This window comes from Gambusia affinis, linkage group LG17 (assembly GCF_019740435.1).
Source record: "Gambusia affinis linkage group LG17, SWU_Gaff_1.0, whole genome shotgun sequence".
NCBI lineage: Eukaryota > Metazoa > Chordata > Actinopteri > Cyprinodontiformes > Poeciliidae > Gambusia > Gambusia affinis.
In genome coordinates, this window is record NC_057884.1 from 6,213,105 (window position 1) to 6,234,657 (window position 21,553).

The following is a 21,553-nucleotide window of genomic DNA, read 5'->3' on the forward strand; positions in this document are numbered from 1 at the left end:
GTTGAATTTAACAGGGCCATATTTTCCGAGCTGTTGGAGCTTTACACACAAAGCCAAGGCGAGCGACGCATAATTGAGCCTCTGATTGTTCCCCGTCTGTGTCTCCCCTCTTTCTGTTTGCCTTTCATCCAGTGATCCTTCCCAAAGCGACTCCAACTCCAAGAACTTCTGGTTCAACATGCAAGCCCTGACATCCTACCTCAGAAAAGCCTCCGAGCAGAATCCGTCGGCCTCCTACTACAATGTGGAGATCTTAAAATACCAGGTCAGTCAGCCAGAATCGCTCCGACGAAACGACTTTGTTAAAAAAACAACACACACCTTGTTGAAGTTTTGCTTTTTCGATCGAGAGGCAAAATCAGGTTTGAGCATTAGGCTAACGAAGTTCAAATGAAGGGAACTCAGGCATTTTTAAAGACGAGGAACGGTGAATGTTCTTTGTGTTGACATCTTTCACTATATGTCACCACAAGCCCTGCAAAGACCGAAGTAACTCCTGACAATATCCGACTGGAGCATCATCACGTTTTCACTAAATGACACTACGACGACTGAACACTGGGAAAATTATCCAGTGTATTATGTTGTTTTTAGCCGGTCCATTTGGGTACTCGGTTCTATTAGGGTTGCCATGTTTTGCCGGTTCAAGTTTGATTTCACCACAGCTGGGCAGACTACCCAAAAAAACTGTGCTCAGCTTGAGTAGAGCTACCTCAACATATTTTTGCTCAAGTAAAAGTAAAAAAAAGTAAAAATAAAAAAAAAAATTTAAAAATAAAGAGTGAAAAAGTGTTTGGTAAAAAGGCTACTCAATTACCGATCAAAATAGAAATCTTTTTTTTTTTTATTGTATCATCAGTCGGACCAAAGTAGAAAGTTACTTGGAAATTCTGATATTTTAAAGAGCAAAATTAAAATAATTCATAAAATAATAAATCACAGAGAATAAACATTTTTCCAAATCAATTTCTTTCAAGATAAAACTGCTGCTATGTCTGTGTGTGTCTGGTGTCAAACAATCTTCATCTTCTATGATCTTTTCTATTTGGAAAAAGCACTTTTAGCTTATCATAGCAAGAGCAACATATTATGACCGATCATACAACACACCTTTTCAGATATTTTCCCACAATTTTTTGGAATTATTTCCCCTCGATTAGTTCAAATGATTTTAACATTTTCATGTCTGGTAAAAATTTGGGTTTAAATGGGTCAACCTTCGTAACGAAATGTGTTTCTAAAACCTATAAAGATATATTTCTGTTTCTCCAATCACCTCTCATGTGTAAAAGCTGCAGCCTTGGACTAGGCAGGATTTTAATATATTGGTTTCTTCGCCTACTTTCACCGCTCTGTCATTAAAAAGCTCTTAAGCGTTGGAGCTGAGGGTGGGATTCAACTGCCACCCTCCAGAAAAGGGAAATTAAAATACGCCTCCAGGTACCAGATACCCTTTCATACATAAGAAAATGCCATTTTCAGAAAACCATACAAGGTCAAACAGTCAGACGGTATGTAGTAACATTATAAAACTGGAGACATTTTTAGTAATGCTTTTAATTTCAGCGGGCCACACCTTGATTATCAGCGACCCCATCACGGCTCTCGTATCATTTCTACGTTTTTCAGTACGAGTGAATATTGTTTCGACATTAGAAAGCTACATTTTCTTTTCACCACTGATGTAAGTAAATAAATCCAGTCAGGGTGAACCGATAAACTAGCAGGCTGTTTCCGTCTTCCTGACAGTCCACAATCACTGAGGTGTTTGATTGACAAATAGGCCCGTGCAGAAGGATGGACACTAAGGCATTGTTAAGCCATTTTGATGCTATTAGCAAGCAATGTTTCCAAAATGACAATATTATTGTTTATCGCAATCATTTCTGGGACAATTAATCCCTAAGCAAAATTAGTTATTGCGACAAGCCTATTTCTAACCCTTGACCTCTTCTTGCCACGCTCTCTTCGTCTCTCTGACTGTTGAGACTCGAAGGTTAGAGGTTTGACGCCCATTGGCTGTGTTCAGGTGCTGTCCGACGGGATCCATTCGACTCCTCTCAACCTGGCCGTGTACTGGAAGTGTACGCCGAGCACAACAGACCTGCGGCTGGACTACCGCTACAACCCGGAGTCCATGGACTCGCCCGGACCGCTCACCAATGTACAAGTCCTGGTACCCGTCGACGGGGGAGTCACCAACATGCAGTCTCTACCCAACTCCGTCTGGTGAGGAACGGCGAACGGTGTGCCACCAGGAGCCCAGCGTGGCCCACTGCAAAAAAACAAAACATTTCTTTTTGTTTTAAAAACCTCAGGTGTTACTTTATTTTTACTTTTGCCTCTTTTAGGAATTCAGAGCAGAGCAAGTGTCTTTGGAAGCTGAGCGACATCTCGGAAAAGACTGACAATGAAGGTGATGAGGGATTCATTTGTTTTTTCTTTGATGTTCACCACTGACGTAAATAAATCCAGTCAGGGTGAACCCATAAATTGGCAACCGTGTTGGTTTTTGACCTCAGGCGCCGGCTCTCTGCGGGCCAAGTTTGAGCTCTCGAATGGCCCTTCGAACCCGTCCACTTTGGCGGTCCAGTTCATGAACGAGGGCAGCACCTTGTCAGGAGTCGACATGGACCTGCAGGGGACTGGATACAGACTTTCGCTCAACAAGAAGAGATTTGCCACGGGTATGTCGAACGGCACTTTTTTTAAAAATTCACACTCCTTTACCTTTTTGTGTCTTCTATTGGGATTTTACGTAACGCACCAACACAAATAACCGTAAAAGTCTGAATGGGCTGGAAAAGGACTCATGGTTTTTCAAATCTGTAACGACTGACGGGCGTTGGTTTTCAATCGTTTTTACTCTGACACCCCAAAATAAAAGTCAGAGCAATTAGCTTCAGAAGTCACCACAGCGTCAATGGTTTCAAATCATCAAACCAATCCAAACGTCAGTCAAAGACAACACAAAGAAACACAAAATGTTCTTTTTAAAACAAAGTTATTTGTTATCGAGGGAGGAGAAAGCGGATGACGTAAGAGTAACACCGCAACAAACAAAAACCGGTGTGGTTAATATTTAAATGTATGTTCTGAAACGTTGAAGCACGACAAACATGAAAGAAGAACAAGAACCAGGGAGATGGCAGCCACTTTTTCATACCGCTCTGCGTAGGTCCGACACACATCAAAGGCTGTCGTCGAAGCGGTGTGAATACTTGTCATCTCTCTGCGTGTGTCTGCCACCTTTCATATTTAACTTTTCCACATGTTCAAGTGCATCTCTTGTGTCTTCAGGTCGCTACATGGCAGACTGCTGAGGTGACCCTGGCCCCGTCTCATCTCCGATCAAAAGAAAAACCGAAGCGTCCCGATTCGCCGGAGCACTTATGCCCACGGTTTCGCGCAGGAAGCCAGAATCTCACTACAGTAAAACAGCACTGAGTAAAGAACACTGTTTAAAGAGAAAATTAAAAGAAAAAAAAAAGAAACTCAGATGAGCTTTCAGCAAATTTGTAGATATGAAGTCTAATAATGCTTTCCGATCAATTATGTACAGAGACAATTTATTGATTCGCCATAAATTTATATTGTATTTGAAATTTAGAAAAAAAAAAAGGAAAAAAAAAACATGCACTAACAACTTTTCCAGAAGCTATTTTCCCTCTTTCCTTAGGCGTTTCTAAGAGCCTAAGGAATATGGAATCTTCTTTTGCATGCTGATGAGTTGAAAAGCTCTCACCGAACTGTAAATAATAATTCTTGACTCCCAAAATCGGCTCTCTTTTACTGATTTTTCTCTGCTTTTTAAACATGTGCAATGAAGCAATGAAGGTCGATTCTGTCTCCAACAGGACTCTCACACTTGTGGCACAAACTTGATCTTAAATTGTTCTGGTGCTCTCAGAAAATGCAAAAAAAAGAAAAAAAAAATTATACAAAATCCAACCTCAGTGCCTGATCTTGTACTGTGGAACAGAAGTAAAAAAAGAAGGAGAAAACTGCCTCCATCCATTTCCAGATTTCCCGGGGTTTGTAATTTGCAAAACAGATCCTGTAGACGTTTTTCGATAAACCCTTAAGTGCTGACGTTTTTTTTAAACGGGAGTCTCCAAATCATCTGTGAAACACTGTGGCGAATGTTGGAGACTTAAAAACAAAAACCGAGGGACGTTGAACCAAATTTAACTTTAACCGCCTTGAAAAAAAAACGTGCCTAAATCGGGTTTTTATTCGTTTTTTTGTTCTTTTTCTACTTGTTTTGTATTCCGCAGCACAGTTTATGAGAAAAGCACCGACAATGTGCCCGGTGTGGTATTTACTCCTTTTTTTGGATATTGAAGGGAAAATGTCACCTCGTTTTAGTCCCGACTGTCTTCCGGAAATATGTGATTCTTCTTCGCCTTCTTTGGTTGAAAACAAAACGTTAATTTGGTTTGTTCTCCGTCGAGTAGCCTACGTGTCGTCGGGTTTTTAGCTAATAGCATCACCACAGGGCTAAAAATAACGACGCCTTACCGCGACTTATCTAGCGTTGTCGATGCTGTGACGCCATGCTGCCATTAAACCTGCGACGGACTCCTCCTCTGTGAGCACAAAAAACAAAATAAGTCGCCACGTTTAAAATCTTGGTGCTTTATTAGAACCTTTTTCTAACAAATGGTTCCCGCTTCAAAGTTCTTTTTTTTTTTTTACTTTCTGGTGGAGAAGTTCTAACTCGTAACTTTTTAGCTGGTTGAGATCATCCGGTCGTCCTCAGATTTGGTAGTAATTTAAAGCGGGATCACTTTACACGGTAGCTATTTGACATCTCCATGAGGAATAAATTAAATACGGCTCAGAAAACCGTACCTCGTTGCGGTCCACCGCGTGTTTACTTATCGACATATCGACGATAAATCCACCAGGTGTCTCTGTTTTAAAGCTGTAGCGCACCGTTGCCAGATTTGAGTCGTGTTTTTTGCAAGTTTGTAAACTGAAGCGTTCACCATTAAACTAAAGTGCTGACACTAATCTAAATGTGCATTCGCATTTTGTTGGTACAATGTCACTATTTTGCCCCAATTTACAAAATAAATTTTAAAAAATCCTAACGAAATCGACTTAAGGCTTTCAACTTGTTTGTTTAAATAGTATTGTTTTTCCCGCTCCACCCTGAGCAAGGCAAACACTTTTTATGAATGAGCCCACCCGTTCTGAAACTGTATTGAAGAATAAGCAAGCTGGTTCTTGCTGTCGCCACAAAACTATAACGCATTTTACAGAGGTCATCTTCCAGGCCCCGCCCCCTTTTTTTCTTATTGTTTTGTATCAAAGAGCAAGGTCGTGTCAGTGATTGTCACGTTTTTATCAATTTCTCTGCCATTTCTGTCTGTTTTATGATTTCTAATTGCACCTGTATTAAATGTGTAATATATGAATATATACAAATATATGAAAAATGATGACTTTAAACGTGACCAGTGTGATTTATTTCTCCTTTATTTCTGTTGCATAAAAAAATAAGGTGTAGAAAAATCCAGATTTTAATTTGGGTACAGTTGGAAAGAAAATTATGTTGGGAAAATTATTGTTCAGAGTAACAAAATTGCAGCTTCCTAGTTGGTCCAGAGCAGAGGTCACGCTAGACTTTTTTGTTCTCCGTCATTTTGACCGACAGCGTTTTTACAAAATCGGTCATACTACTTTTACCCGTCAAATTATAATCATATTAACATAGGCTGTTCAGCATTTTTATACGGTTTAGTAGTTGAATCCAGATCCCATCACGCATAAAGCAAATGAATGCACCTAAATTTTTCTCCATTGTGACACAAGCCACTGACTGCGGCCCCAATAACTTATATAAAGTGAAATTAAACGAATCCACTTAAATTATGGTCACTTCACCTGCTGCGGTCTGAACGCACAGCTCCACAAATCCCTCCTGTTCGCAACTGCAGAGAAATCTGCGCTGGTTCATCAGTCAGTTGGATCCAAACCGATCAATTGAACTCTACGAACGTGAACAAAGAAGGCTCCTTTTATTGAATGAGTTCAGGATAAATTAAGTTTAATTCTTCGCAGCGGCGGAGCTGCGTCCGCATTGGTTGTGCAGCGCACTGCGCATGTTACGGTCTAATTAACTTCTGCACCGTCATTTATTTCCTCAAGACAAACCGCCGGGTCTTCTGTTTAGACTATAAACGGATTAACAACATTGAAAACTCTTTATTTTTCTCTATTCTGTGTGTAATGGAGACTGGATTTAAACGCGCCTTTTCTACCAAAGGCTTTGAATGCGCTTCCGGTCCATGACTCTTCAACAGGAAGTCAGCTCCCGGTCAGAAAGACGCATTTAGTTCAGTGTCAATTAAATGATATTGAGAAAGAATTTCTTGTTAATTGATTTTAGTTGCCTCTATAATAATTATAACCTCTCAAAATGACAGACGGGCTTCAAATTTTCCCGTCGTTTTAAAAATCAACCGGTTAAATACTGAAAATATTCGGTTAACACGACCTCTGGTCCAGAGTTAAAAATTTATCAATAAAAAGTTGAGAACTGCTTTTATTCTAAAGCAAGATAAGACATAATAAAAAAAGATAAATTATACAAGTATAGATCCACACTTTTTAGTTAAAACAACCTATTTATTAGTAGTATAACTTCCATTCAATTGCATGTTTAAAGTCGAACACAAACATCTACTATCATGTCGGATTTATGAGCTTTTAAAGTGTCTGTGTGAGTCGGAGAGAACAATTTTCCGAAGCTTTCAGGAATGGTTTTTTTCATAAAGTACAAAGACAAATCCCCCATTTTGCTTCCCATTTCAGGCCAACCATGTTTCCTTTAAAGGTGAAAAGTCAGAAAGACGCCGATGTGAATCTATTCAGCGCTCCACCATCAACGGAGACAAAGCTGCAACTTAAAGGGCCCCCAGAAACTGCACTCAAGACTTGACTCCGTTAAAACCTGCAAAGTTAAAACACTGGAAAGCTACAACACAAAAACAACAAATCTTCTGTCACTTTTTGTTTCTTTCTCCTTTTTTTTCAGAACCGGAATCCACGTCCAGCTCTGAATCTTGACCGCTGTATATATATATACGTTGCGGACGGATAGATCGTGAAAGCAAAGCTCTTAAAGGCAAAGTTACACATGTGCTGCGGACGTTATGTTTGGCCTGAAAGAGCCCCGGGCAAGTGCTTTGCTTACAGGGAGATGTGTTCGCGACTGTGCGCGCACACTGGGCACCGTATCAACACCTTGTGCGTATTTACACGCCCAGTCGTCTCCTTGCGTCCTGCCTGACGGAGGACTTCCTCTCCGCTGTTTGAGATCCAGCCTCTGAGCTGTCTTTCCTCGGCCACATGTGCGAGCCGTCGGTGCCGACTCTCTGCTTCTCCCTGTCGGAGAAGTGAGTGATCTTGAGGTCCCCGAGTTGCAGCAATAAACTCTAGAACACCGAAGTGAGACGTGCGAGCAGAAATCCCCTCCCAGAAAGGGACATTTGGATCGTCTAGGATCGGTGAATGTTCCATGTAGGGCTGACAAGAAGTAACTAAAAATACAAACCTTTTTAAAGCAAATGTCTAACTAATTTAGATGAAGGAATGTTAAGTTTTATTTTCTGAATGAAGCTGAGGCAAGTTGGCTTTGGTTAGCCTGGTGTGTTTACTTGCGCTGCCAAAAAAAACCCCGCAATACTGCAACGTCAACTTTATGAAAAAGCCCTGACAGAATTAAAAATGGCTTTTCTGTCGCGACCATTGTTTGGACTCGTAATGGTTAAATTACGGTAATTCCACTCTTCCACGTGTGTGGCAAAACCTTTCAACAGTTTAAGTGTGGAAATACACGCAGAATGTGCGAACAGCGTCCGGTTTCAGAAAAGATTTGAACAAAGTAGCTCTGGAACAGAACTCGGCTGTGGCGGAGTTAAAATAAGTCGATTACTTGCGACTTCATTTGTAAGTGTGTGGAATTAGTTTTGGTTTATATTAAGGCATGTAACAAAACAGAGAAGAATAAAATATACTTCTACTGCCTATAAAAGAACAAAACAACAGTTTATCTTAGTCTGTTTTGATTGGTGGAGGATTCACAAGTTTTCATTACATTTTCCTGCTGAATTTTGAGCATAATTTTAAGTTGTCGAATACAAACAGTGTGTATGTTTGGCTACTGTTCTCATTATTATTATTATTATTATTATTATTATTATTATTATTATTATTATTATTATTATTATTATTATTATTATTATTGTTACCTATTTACTCAATTATAGCTGAAAATGTATTTTCTCTGACATGTCTGACACAAATAAACCGAAACCAGTTTGACTTTGAGCCGAGCCCAGATTCCTACAGGAAGAGGGTCCATCAGTCGGTCCGCCTAAAGCTCCATCCCACAGTCAACATGACCAAATACCACAATAGTTACGTTTTTTTCTGCTTCGACTGCTCACTCAGCAGATTCAGACGAGATACTAACCCTTGTGTGAAAGTAGCACTACAGTGTATTTCAGCTGCAGCCAGCCTTTGCACCCGAGATTAGTGGCACATATGTTCTGAAATTAATTAATGCTCTCTTTATCGAGCAAACATATTTTTGGGTTGTGGAAATTGCGTTAATCGGAAATCTCCTTGCAGTAAAAATCGGTTTATTCTGTATCTGTTATTTGTTACTGTCAAATTTGCGTCCTACGTTGGTTCATAAGAAAACCATATCATTGTGCTAAGTTTAGAAACATCGTCGTCTATTTATGAAAGCAGAGGAAAGAACGCGTCTGTGAATCCTCGATTGAATTATTTACCTTTTTAGGGTTTTTACAAATGGATTGCACGCTCTTAAAGCCAAGTGTATAATCTGCGCAACAATCGTGGAAACAGCCACGAGCGAATGGGTCCTTAAAATTGTGCAACTAAACGTCATTATAATCATTAATATGAAGATAAGTGTCACAAATCTGTGCAGCCATCTGAGCTGTGGAGCCGCAGGAGACGCGCTGTGCGCTGCGACAGCAAACACAGGGCCGTAACGCAGAACCTGGACACTGGGGCAGGGAAGGGTGTGTGTCTAAAATCCTATTTATAGTTTCCCAGACAATAACAACACACAAAAACAGGCACAAATTACAAATGTTTTTTTTTTTTTTTTTTTTTGTACTGTTGTAACCATTACAACAGCTCAACCTGATAAGTGGAGACACATTGTTGATGTTACCATTACAAAATAAAGTGAAATGAAGGATCGGTAAAGATCAATGTAGTTTTCACAGGTGGTGGAGCGTTGCTGTTAGCAGCTGCTGAAAGTAACTAGAAAAAGTTACTTTTAATGTAACTTAGTTACTCTCCAAATCAAGTAGCCAATAATCTAACTAAGTTACTTTTTCAAAAATAATACAGATCCCATGTTCCTTTATAGAGATGAATCACAATAGGAACAGATTCTAATCTCTGCTGCTGATGAAAATTTCATTTGCAACTTTTAAAGTAATACAGAATAAATAATAATAATAAAATAAGTAAAAAGTATAAGTGTTGAAATACTGGCTTAGGGATCAGTTATCAGAAAAACAAAAAAATAACTCATAAATCTGAAAAAAAAAACCAACAAAAACAAAAGCCGAACTCTTAACAGTACAAAGTACATAAGCAGTAAAAGGTCTTCAAAATGGTCACTCAGAACAGGGTGAAGTTAGAGCCCGTTAAATACAGTGTACATCACAAGCCATGACACTTTCATCGCACCTTGTCTGAACGTGTTGGTAAAGCTATCCAGGCAGCTTTACCAACACTTTGTCAAAGTAACTTTGCCGTCACTGTCTGTGACATAGTCGGCCATTATCAACCATCGCACACCGGCTGGTCACGTGTATCATGACCGTACTTGAATTTGTCGATTCACTGTGCCTTTGACATCAACGTACCTTTCAGCCGCAGCTCTGCGAAGAGGTACTGCGCCGAACTGTTTCCGTTGACGTGGTCAATGTCTGTCTGGTGTTGACTGAGAGGCCAGGCCTTAGGATCGGCCCCGTGAAATGGTCTGAGCAGAGAGAACGAAAGCATTTGCTCTTTGTTGTTCACCACACAGTTGTGTTTGTTCAAAGGCCCACTGGAGCCATAGAACTGAGTTATTCTCCCATCCAGAGAGCAAGACCGACATCAGTAACGTTTACAGACAATTTGAAAGTGATGTGTCCATTTGATCTTCCTCCTCACCACGAGGAAAACCATCTGAACAAATAAGCAATAGAGTAAGTTTATTGCGTTAATATGGATTCCTGTCCTGCTCATTCCAGAACCCAGAGGACCTCTTTAAAATAACTCAAACCCTGAACTTGTCAAACTTTCGTCCAAGGAAATCTTTCACATTTTTCCACCCAGCAAGCATATTTGTTTCAACTGTTACCCTAAATCATGACCGTCTTTTTCTCATTTATTTTTTTTCTTTCCTATGTGGCTGACACTAGCAGAGCATTTGCTTTACTGCTAATCAAGCAGATTGTTTTCTTGTAATTCCTGGACCTAAACATCTAACAAGAGATTCATTAAAGATGATATAAAGAAATTAGATTTTTACAGAAGGTCTTGACACTCCTGAACAGACTTTGTATGTTTTAATAGATAGCAAAATTCAAGCAGACATTTCCAATCCTGTCCTGCTCACAGGTAAATCTTCAAAGAAATAAACTCATTTTAAAATCACTCACCTAGTATGATGGATTTCAGCTGTAAAGCCGCAACTTGTGGTAAAACTTAACAATATTTGGATCTACGCCCCACACCAGTTCTTTTCGAGAGAGGACATTTTTTCCATCACTGAGGTCTGCCTTCGCTGGGATGAAGTCTTTTCTTTAAAAAAAAAAGAAAAGGATTTTCCATCATAACACAACTTGAATTTTAAATTAAGCTTACACAAACACACATGCAAAGATTTCCTGGATGTCTGGAGCTGGAAGTAATTAGATCAAGCTTTCACAAATAGCTGATTTCAAAATGAGGAACCCCTTCTGTCTGTTTGCAACAGTGAGCCGCTGAGTCATGTGAAACCATAACCCCAAGGTCAGACGGAGATAATGAGTTCGCCTAATTGCATCGCTGCTCTCTGGCAGCAGCGAGCAGAAACTGTTACACTACTGGTTCTACTGTAAAGGGGATTTTTGTTTTTCACCGTTGAAAGGACTCACTTGCGGACGAATTTAAGCCAATAAAAACGCCAGCAGCCTGTAATCCAGTGGCAGCCCTGGATAGTAGTGGACCCTTCCGTGCCATGTTCACAGAGGCACGTCACAGGCTATTTGTCATCATTTGTGTGTGTGTGTGTGTGTGTGTGTGTGAGTGTGTGTGTGTGTTTGGGAGAAGGCGATGACTGAGAAACGATCATATTTTAATTCCTGTGGTGGACCTTTGGAGCTGTTAACATACCAGCGGAATCTGCCGTTCCGAAAATGTCTGAGCGATGTTGATGGAGAAGCAAACAAACGTCTAGCTGTGGTAACCGACTACACATACATGTGTAGAGCCTGTGAAAACTACTTGAATCGCTTTTTTCTTTATCCGGATGGGAGTTGAAAGCCAAAACGTTCCTTGTTGTTTACTTTCTCACCTTGTTTGGTTGTGGGTGAAAGGAAGAAATCCTCAACTCAGATCAAATCCAACTCGTCTTTCCACCGTTTCTTTACCCAAAACAAAGGGCTAAATCAGTCGAGGTGCTTCAAAGGGAAAGATGGATGCTGGGCCATTTCTATAGGATTTGTGAATTTCCATCTTTAACAAACTAAACCAACAACCTTATTAACACCTAAAGACAAAACCTGTGAAAAACTGCAGTCATCTCTCTGCCTTTACACCTCTGAATCGCCAACCGTGGGATTACCAGGCCTTTATTGGTTGAAGATTGAATTTGGGGGGTGCAGTTATGAAGAACTATTCGAGAAACCAAATGGCTCATGGATTTAAGGTAAAAGCAAAGATTTCACATCATTTCTTGTGTTTAAGGGGTAGGGTTAGAAGGGCTGCTAACCCTAACCCCACTGGTAAGGATGCAGCGAAGAGCTCAGCCACCAATGCATTTTAGCCTTCATGTACTGACACTAATTAATACACAAGGCCCTGTGTTACCCTCTGAGTCCTACTTCACACCTCCACCAAGGTGATTCTGTAATCTAAACCATCTTGATGCAAGCTTACATGTACAGAGGACAAGATTTGAGACTTATGATCGACCAAACTGCATCTTAGATGCCGCTCGTCTGATTGTCTACTGGAAAAAACAGATTTTTGAAAGATTGAACATTTTTTTGATGGACATGAATCAAGTAAAGGATTCATTACCAGACTTCTGCTGTTCTGAAGTGTGTGCTAGAGCATGGATGTGTCTAGAAGATGCAGGATTGTAGCTCTCAAGGACTGGACTAGGCCATCCTGTTTTAGGTAAACTGTCCAAATAGACTTGTGGAAAGTAAACATAATTTGAGACAATTGGGGTTTTGAATGAAGTGAAGGTTCTCCGACATTTTGTGCCTTGTTTTCTCTCCAATATCATCAGCGTTTTGCAGCACGTCTTTCTTGACGTGTTGTAAAATTACCGAATACCATAGATGTGCACAGTGTAGATAAACTCTGTTCTCAAAGGTTCATTGTCAAGGTACCAAGCAGATACGTTTTCAAAGGAGGATTGCAGGCCTGCAGCTAAACAAACCTTGAGCTCAAGGGATCAATGGACCCAGGAGTGAGTCAACAGGAGACAAGCACACACAGAACCTTCCTTCCTTCCTTCCTTCCAGAGAGGAAATGTTCTCTCCATAAATATTTGGAGTTTGCTAATTGAAAGAATCTGCACAGCTGCAATTCCAGGAGGTTTCTTTAAACACAGCTCTCATATGGGCCCTTTGTGCCTGTCCCCTTGTTCATTAGCATCAAGTGAAATGAGCTGGGGCTTTGGTAAACAGTGGGACGCACACAGGTTAGATCTGATCACTTTCTGGTATTGTGTGCACGATAATCAGTTGTCCCTCCCCCTCCCGAAGACCCCTTTTGTTTTGCTTTGCCATAAGCATTATCCTTGCTCCTTGATTAGCGGGGTTTGCTACATGCAACATCATGAGGACGTGCTTTCATGTAGGTCTTTGAACAACATGTCTGCATGTCACTGTTTGCATTTGGAATTAGAATTCAATGAACACATGTGAATATTTTTTATCCTTTCTTACCGCACTGTGCAAACACATGTCAGACTGTTTGCAGACGGTTCTGCTGCCCCTCAGGCTGAGCAGCCAAAGACCACGACTGCAGAGTCAGAATAAACAAGGGCATATGTAGGTAGAACACATAAAAGCAGGGGAAACTAACAAAAAGTATACTTTCCCTGAGCCGAAGTCATCAAAATGACTTCTTGTTCTTGAAAAACAAGTGCTTATATATATATATAAGTTGTCATGAAACAGCGTGAGCTCTTCCCCTCCTTCAGGTCGCGGTGAAAAAAACAAAACATCCAACCTCAGCAGACATCTTGGATGGAGTCCAGCAGCTCTTCCACTGGGACGTGTAGCTGTTGGATGTAGATCACTTGCCTTCGTGAGGGGAGCGTGAGCCCTTTAGCTTAACATGCTAGAATGATTTCTGGACCGTCAGAGTGTGATCTGTTGCCAGTAGCAACAGATAAAGTTTCCACTTAAAAAAAAAAAAGTCCAAATAAAAGCAGTTGTGGTTTTTATCTGGAAGCTGGTTCTGGCATCTGGAATGTTTCTGCAGTCCTCTAGTTTTTCTCGATTTCAGCTGTTCTCTTGCTGCTAACTTCCTCTGCAGCTACACTAATCCAGTCTAGAGGGCAAATTGTATTAGCTTTTAACATTAGAAATCAAAAGTTGGAAAAAAAAATAAAAAATAAGAACTACTTCCATGAACTTGCTCATTTATTTCTACAGTTTCAGCAATAACAAAAAACCTGAAAACAACTGAAACAGTGACAGAGAGTAAGTTTATTTGGTGTCAGCGTTAATGCATACAGTTTAATCCTCCACCGTTTCAGAGGTTTTCACACATTGTCCAGCAGGAAGGACTGGCTCTTATTCAGTCACGTTGTCCACATTTGTGCACACTCTATTTTCATTTAACCAGCGATATGTAATGGAAAGTTAATTTACAACTTGTCGTCTTGACTGGAAATCCAGAGTTACTTGGTGTTCATTCATTTCACTTTGCCGGTCTCTGTGGAAGACGGTGTTCCTGATGTGAAGATAGATTAGCCGATGCACCAAGGAGGACTCTTGAGATTCCTCTAAAACTAAAATGTTGGGACAGAGGCATGTGGAAACCAGCAATCCAGTTTCACATCCACATCTACCAGACGGTTTGATGGACAGTGAGAAAACCGGAGCTGCCCTGTTGCTGTCCGGAGTCTTACTGGTGATGGTGGGTGTCACCTTCACGGCCCTGGGCTGGCATTACTACCAAGCTCTTCTCAGCTTTCAGTGGACCCAACTTCTGGGCCCCATCCTGATCTCCGTCGGAAGTACCTTCATGCTCTCCAGCGTCTGCGGGTTTAATTTGGCGTCCTGTTGGCCTCGCAGGCGACAGGAGGAAGAGAAATATGTTGTTCCTGTGCGGGAACGAAACTCAAGAGGTCACCCAGTAGGGGTTCATTCCACACATCCGCCGGTGTTGTTACAGGGCACCACGACACAGCTGTGTATTCCACCTGCTTATGACTTCGTGACCCAGGAAGCACAACCACAAGACGATCCTCGGCCCGGAAGCTCTGTGAGTGGCGGCAACGTAAACCTTCTGCCTGCGTACGAATCTCTGTGCCGCTTGAACGACGTTTACGGCAGAAGACCGTACACCGAACACCGCACAGCGCAGAGGCAGGTCGCAGAAGCAGGTCGCAGAAGCAGGCAACCGATCAACTTTATTTGAATCCCAAGTTTGCATTCAGTGCCTCGCACAAGTGTCCATAACCCTGGACCTTTTTCTGCATTTTGTGATAAAAATGACAGATTATTTGATTTGTATTTTATGTTTTGGCTGACAGAAAGGAGTCTATGATTGCAAAGTGGAAATGAAGTGTTAAGTCTTGTTTGTGAACATATCATACCAGACAAATATGAAATATGTGGCATATTTTTGTATCCCCCCCCCCCACTGAATTGATCATTTATTCCCTCCAGTTAAGAGCTGCGAGTCTTTTGGGGTATATTTCTATCGACTTTGTTCTGTTGGAGGGTGAACTCTCACCCCACACTCACACTTTTCATCCATTTTTCATTCTGGGCCATTTCGATATCGCAAATGTCTACGAAGTGGCAGGATGTATTAATAAAACCACCCATTAAAAATCTGTTAAGATATTAATGCAATATTTGTCTCTGCATTTGATGGGTACTTCTTGAACTTGAATAATACTCAACATCTTTTCACATTGACGTAATTTGGCAGTGTCCATTAAAAAAACTGATTTGATTGAAAAAATAATGTTTAAGTGCACAACTTTCATCTTAGCAGTCCTGTTTTCTACAGGTCATGTTTTCTTACTTCTTTTTCATGTTTTACTCACTCTTATTTTATGTTTCCTGTATATCTTTGGTAGAACTGAGGTCAGCTGGGATATGCGAATATTTGTGACAGTAATGCAAATTCATCCTCAAATTCAATTCAGTAATTGAAAAAATACTTTACTGATTCCAATGGGAAATGAAATGAAATGAATTAAATCCGACATACGTGTCTGTCCCAGATTAAAACAAAAGCAAAAAGCCTCGCCAACTAGATCATCTTTCAGCCATCGTGCCACTTTTTCCACTTTGCTGTTTGAGAAAATAATTGAATAATGTCTAATATTTTCCTTCCACTTTGGAATCACATGCAAGTTTATAATTTATTTATTTTTTTACATAAAACCCTGATGGAGTACACTGCAGTTTGCGGTTTCAACATGAAAACATGTATACTTTTGCGAGGCACTTAGCAAACGCGACAGGCTTAATGAATGGAAGAATGGGAGAAACCCGATAAGCATACAAGCTCTTTAAGTGGGCATGCTGGTAAATCGCAAATTGTTTAATTTACTTCCAGATCAGTTTTGCGCTTGGCTCTGTGGTTTGGGACTTCTCACCAAACGCATGGTGACATTTTTGACTAACGTTGCACACATAGTGTAAGCTTTGCTTTCCTTTTTGCTGTTCGGCAGCTGAAATCTGGTCGCTGCTCTAAAACAGGTAGCAAAAACAATCCTGATATTTCTTAAAATAAACTTTGCATCGCTGGACTACGGGTCACAATCTGACCCGAAATGGCGGACATTTCTTCAAATAATCAGTCTTCCAGGAACACAAGATTATACCACGGCCATTTTGTTTTGCATGCATGTCTTGGCAATTTTTTTTTTTTTTTTAAAGAGCCACCAGCTTTTGAGTCGAATTAAACGGCTTTTATTTTTCCCACCTGTTCCTTCTGCACAATCCGAGGTTCAGTTTTTCTTTCGCTAATTGCAGGGCCGTCTATTTGAAAGCCAATCAAACAGCCTGCAGAGAGTCTTCTCGCTATAAACACAGAGCTGCATTCCTGGTTTTCACTTTCTTTTATTGCTTTTAGACAATTACTCCCAGCAGGTCTCCGGGCGAGCAGATCTCTTTAACACAAGCAGACAGCGGGGAATAATACAGTTAACCTGGGACGACTATAAACTGCAGCTTCGGTCGCACGAACATGCCAACTCAGCCGCTGGCCCCCTCCTGCCCACCCCCAGCTCCTGACCTGCGATTTACTGCGTTTCCAGGAGTTAATGCCAAATCGCTCCACCTCTGTGTTTTTCTTTGAAAGGGCAGCAGGGGTTTAAGCATAACCAATTGAGCCTGCAAACATTTGGATGTTTGCCAGTTTTTCCTCCCTCAACTTCTAGCTTGTCTTTGTTGTGTTTTTTTTTTTTTACCGTAAAGCACCGAAGACGGAAAGCGAAAGGGAACGGGTCCACCTGTTCTAAACAACCACCTGCCTACGAAGACATTCACCCTTTGACTCCCAAACACGATTCGGCTTAAATGTCAGAGCATCCGGTGGGCGACGTCAAAGCTTACACTGACGACGTTGTTCCTTTTCCTTCTAGCAGGTTACAAAAAAACAAAACAAAACACGATTATATATATGCTGAGTATCACGTCTTTTCAGTAAAACGTTCGTGGAGTGTCTTTCCGGCGGCAGTACAACTGGGACTCCTGCTGAATTTGATCACACAACTGCTGTCGTGAAAAGATGAAATACCGCATGAATACAGGTCGTGAAATCCACAAGGACGGGGGACTTCTTGTTGAAAAAGCTTTTTTTTAAATAAAAAAGATAATAAATAAATAAATAAATAAATAAATAAATAAACTGAAACGTATCGGCATAATCAGCTCCGGAACATCTGTTTAAGACACACAAACACACACTTATCATTCACTTTCTCTCTGCTGGTGCTTGCACAAACCTACAAGGAGGCTCGTAAAAAAACCAACAAAATAAATAAAGAAAGACATTTTTAAAAATCTGTTCTAAAAACGATTGTTAAAAGGAAAGGAACTAAACATAATTGTCATATGGTTGTGATTTCTGGCCTTTCATGATGTAGGAAAGAGCAAAAACTTGTGCCTGGAAACTGACAAAGTACTCAGTGTTTGAAAAGTTAAGTTGTGCTTAATTTGAGTGAAAGAAAAAAACAAAACCTTTAACAGTCACGATCACAGCAGTGTCCTCATGAACCCATTGACTAGCATATATATATATATATTTGTATTTTATTTTATTTTGGGGGACGGTTGAGCTCTTAAACATCTTGAGTTTGTGGAGTAAGTCAAAGTGTCACTGCACCACACGGGGGCAGAAACACTGAGCGAATCTTTTCTGTTCCCTCAGGGAGGTCAGGTCGGGTTGTCCCCCCCACCACCACCAACGACTACAGATTTAAAATTTTATTTGACAATATTTTTTATTCATTTATTTTTTAAAACCAGGAAATGTCCCAGTGGTATTAAACACACATTTTCCAAGAGAAACTTGGACAAATATAGACAGCAAAAAACCCATTTGACAAAGTTAGATAACAAGCAATATATGATAAGATATTATATTGTTCTTTTTTTATGTATTATTGTTATTACCACAATAAAAAATATATGGTTGCGGATTGTCTTAACTCAAGCTTCAAGTTTTAATTATTATTTTTTGAAATAAAAATACATAAATTATCCTTGTTTGTGTTGAAACGTAATACAGATGGACAGCATAGTGACAATTTGTGTATTCTGCTCAGTTCCATATTATTCCATACATATATGTGTATATATATATATATATATATATATTTATATATATATATATATATATATATATATATATATATATATATATATATATATATATATATATATATATATATATATATATATATATATATATATATAAAAGGTTGGAGCACAAATAAAGCAACACTCTAACAGTGCGACGGGCGGAAAAAGGCAAGTATTTTTCAAAAAGTTTTAAGCCGTGATCCACGCATTTAGTAATAATAATAATAAAAATCAGTAAGAAATTCATATTTTTGAAAACTTCTCAGGACCTCCTTCAGGTTTCTCGCCGTGTGCCAGAGCACATCTGAAACCGCAGCTCAATATGACTTCCATTATTTTTACAGCACAGTAAAATGCGGGTGGCCAAAAAGGCCCCATTATTGCCCCGTTTTCGAGAGTTTGGAGACAATTTATGAAGCCATTACGGAACGTGCTGACGGATAATAACTCCGCATGAAAGATGTCGAAACATTTGCCAAAATAATAATAATTATAATAATTTAAAAAGAAGAAAAAGAAGAGAATCAGAGAGAATTTTAAAAATATTAAATTAAGTTTTATTAATTTGTGGTTGGCAATAGAGCGTTAGTGATAGCAGGACTACTTTAAGAGACTAACGATGGTTTAAGAATATTATGTGAAAGGATAAACAGCCAATAAATGAACTGGGATTTCTTCCTTTAATGTGCTGAGACGTTTACAAGGTGAGTCAATTGTTGTCAAAAGGCAACAAGTGTTTCCCTATTCCTCTGCTGGAGCAGACATGTCATTCTCTCATTCCGCTTTTCTTAATCACTTCTTTTTTCTTTCTTTTTTAGGAGTTTCTGATTATGCGGGAGGCCTTATGGCTACCAGGAGAAGCACATGTGCTCCCATGCGGCTGAACATTTGTGGACGGATTTGGAAACAACATCTAATATGGCATTTATAGAAAAAAAAAAAATTTAAAATCCTTTTTTTTTTATTAAAAAAAATACCAAAGGGTCAGTTAATCCCTGCGGCAATTAGCAGTGACCCTGCGCTGTGGCGCGGGGAGGGCTTTAGTTGCCGCACACTTTGTGTTTCCATTGTTGCAGCTGCGCACACACACACACGCGCACCCACGCACACACACACACACACGCACACACATACAGTAACGCTTGGCCTGTGAAGCTCGCAAACAGCCAGATCTGGTGTTTTGGGCTGTAACTTGAGCTCATTGTGTGCGCTGCGTTCAACAAGAGACTTTGTTTTGACTGATGAAAGGCTGCGGACGATTATTCGAAACCACACGTTTATATCGATGAAGCATAGGAACACACTCAACTCCGTTATTCAGTTCATAAATATTTACTTTGATTTAAGGAAGGAAAAAAGAAAAAAAAACATAGTTATCTTTGTTGTTAAAATAAGTATTATTTGCGCCTGAAATTTCAACCTGTGATACGCTCACTTTCTGGGATATTGTCTCCAAATAAACTTCAACAAAGGAAATGTTCACAGTATTTGGCCCCAAAGCTGCAGGGTTTAACGATTTCAAATTCCTCTATTATTGGCAGATTTCAATTTTGCCATATTCAGGCTAATAAAACCACTAATCGGCTCGTTGATTTTTAAGTGGCTTTGCTTTATGTAACCAAACTTTTAAACCACTGGCTATGTAATTTATTTTGTTGTTGTTGTTTCTTGCTAGCAGTCTCAGCTTGTTCAACTTGAATTTCATTAACAGAGGCAAAGAACGAAGAGGGCGGAAAAAAAGGTAACTAAGTTCGCTTTTATTTCTATGCCTCTTTTCATAGATGAAAATATCAGAAATTTAACCGTGATATCTAAAATACACACAAAATAAAACTAACTAGCAAATTAACAAACAGGTAACTAAATGGTGCATTTTCGTTATGACAGATAAAAATACCATAGTAAATACTAACTAACTAACTAACTAACTAACTAACTAACTAACTAACTAACTAACTAACTAACTAACTAACTAACTAACTAACTAACTAACTAACTAACTAACTAACTAACTAACTAACTAACCTCGTATAAGTAAAATAAATAAGGGCAAAAAGGGTTTTAAATAAAACCAAAAAAGTTGAACAAAGTTTTATAAACAAGGAGATAGCAACTCTTATTTTATTAGAATATTTCTTTATTTGCGATTTATATATATATATATATATATATATATATATATATTTTTTTTTTTTTTTTTTTTTTTTTCTGAAAGTATCAAAAAGAGCCCAAAGCTCAGTCTGCACCTGTTTTCTGTCGTCTCTCAGAAGGCCTGAGCTGCCACAACAGACTCTGGGTGGAGATGGGGTCTGTGGTAGTGGGGAGGAGGAGGAGGAAGAGGAGAAAGAGGAAGAGGGGGGCAAATGGATTCCATGTTTGCAGGGAAACACGCTGGAGGCGCAGGAAAACTTTGTTGTTTATGAAGCACACGTGAAACCACTCAAAACTAAATTATCTTCCCGCCGCTCCGTTTGCAGCCGCCGGTTTCTCGGCAGCGGTGTCACCACCCAGCGAGCGGGGGCTCTGCGCCCCGGTGCGCGAAGGCGGCCGCTTTCCAGGACGCAGGGAAACGCGGTGAGGTTCTCATGCTGCCTTCTGCTCCTCTCTGCTACTGTAAAAGTACATCTGACAGGGTTTTTGTTGTTGTTGTTGTTGTTGTTTTTGCCCCCGCCAGATCTCGTTTACTTGTACTTCCTGCTTCCTTCTTGACTTGAAGGAAATTCATCGGCCATTTTATTTTCCGTTAGACGTATAAGTTTGTGTAAAGATGTTTTTGCATTGACGTTGTTTTTATTATTGCATTGACATCTGAATGCAATATGTCGCATTAGATCATTTTCTCAGGCGTGTCAGAGAATCTATAGCTGAACACATCGACCTGCATGCCACACTTTTCAGTTCATGAAAAGACTCCTCCCCTGCCCCCCCAACTTCATGGTGATGTTACTTTGAATTGATATGTCATATAAAATCCAAATCCAATACATTGATATTTGCATTGGAGAGAATATGAAAAGAAAAAAAATAATAGTGTATGAATCCACAGGTCCTGGGTTCAAACCCCAGCCATACGTCACAGTTTCAAACACTACTGTAGGTTAATTGGTCTCTTTAAGTAGGCCTCCAATGTGGTTGTGTGTGTGTGTATAGATGGTCGTCGTATGTGCTGACTGAGTGGCGAGCCATCCAGGAGTCTCCGGGTGCCCTTTGACCCCCCGCAAGGACGGGGTCAG

General features: G+C 40.0%; 2 protein-coding genes across 15 annotated transcripts in view; both read left to right on the forward strand.

Moving 5' to 3' along the window:
• The window catches only part of fcho2 (FCH and mu domain containing endocytic adaptor 2), a 56,632-nt gene extending 51,175 nt beyond the window's left edge, over positions 1–5,457 (forward strand). For all 14 annotated transcript variants that reach the window (XM_044095956.1, XM_044095947.1, XM_044095951.1 and 11 more), the window contains 5 exons: positions 133–265; positions 2,030–2,229; positions 2,352–2,416; positions 2,523–2,687; positions 3,301–5,457. In XM_044095956.1, the coding sequence (XP_043951891.1) occupies positions 133–265; positions 2,030–2,229; positions 2,352–2,416; positions 2,523–2,687; positions 3,301–3,323 (586 nt within the window). In that variant the 3' untranslated portion in view covers positions 3,324–5,457. The remainder of the gene's footprint in view (positions 1–132; positions 266–2,029; positions 2,230–2,351; positions 2,417–2,522; positions 2,688–3,300) is intronic.
• Positions 5,458–14,286: 8,829 nt separating this feature from the next.
• tmem174 (transmembrane protein 174) lies at positions 14,287–17,033 on the forward strand. Its single transcript, XM_044095964.1, is given in 4 exon segments — positions 14,287–14,820; positions 14,823–14,887; positions 15,584–15,590; positions 16,932–17,033. Coding segments are annotated over 4 exon segments (708 nt in total).
• Positions 17,034–21,553: the final 4,520 nt, after the last annotated feature.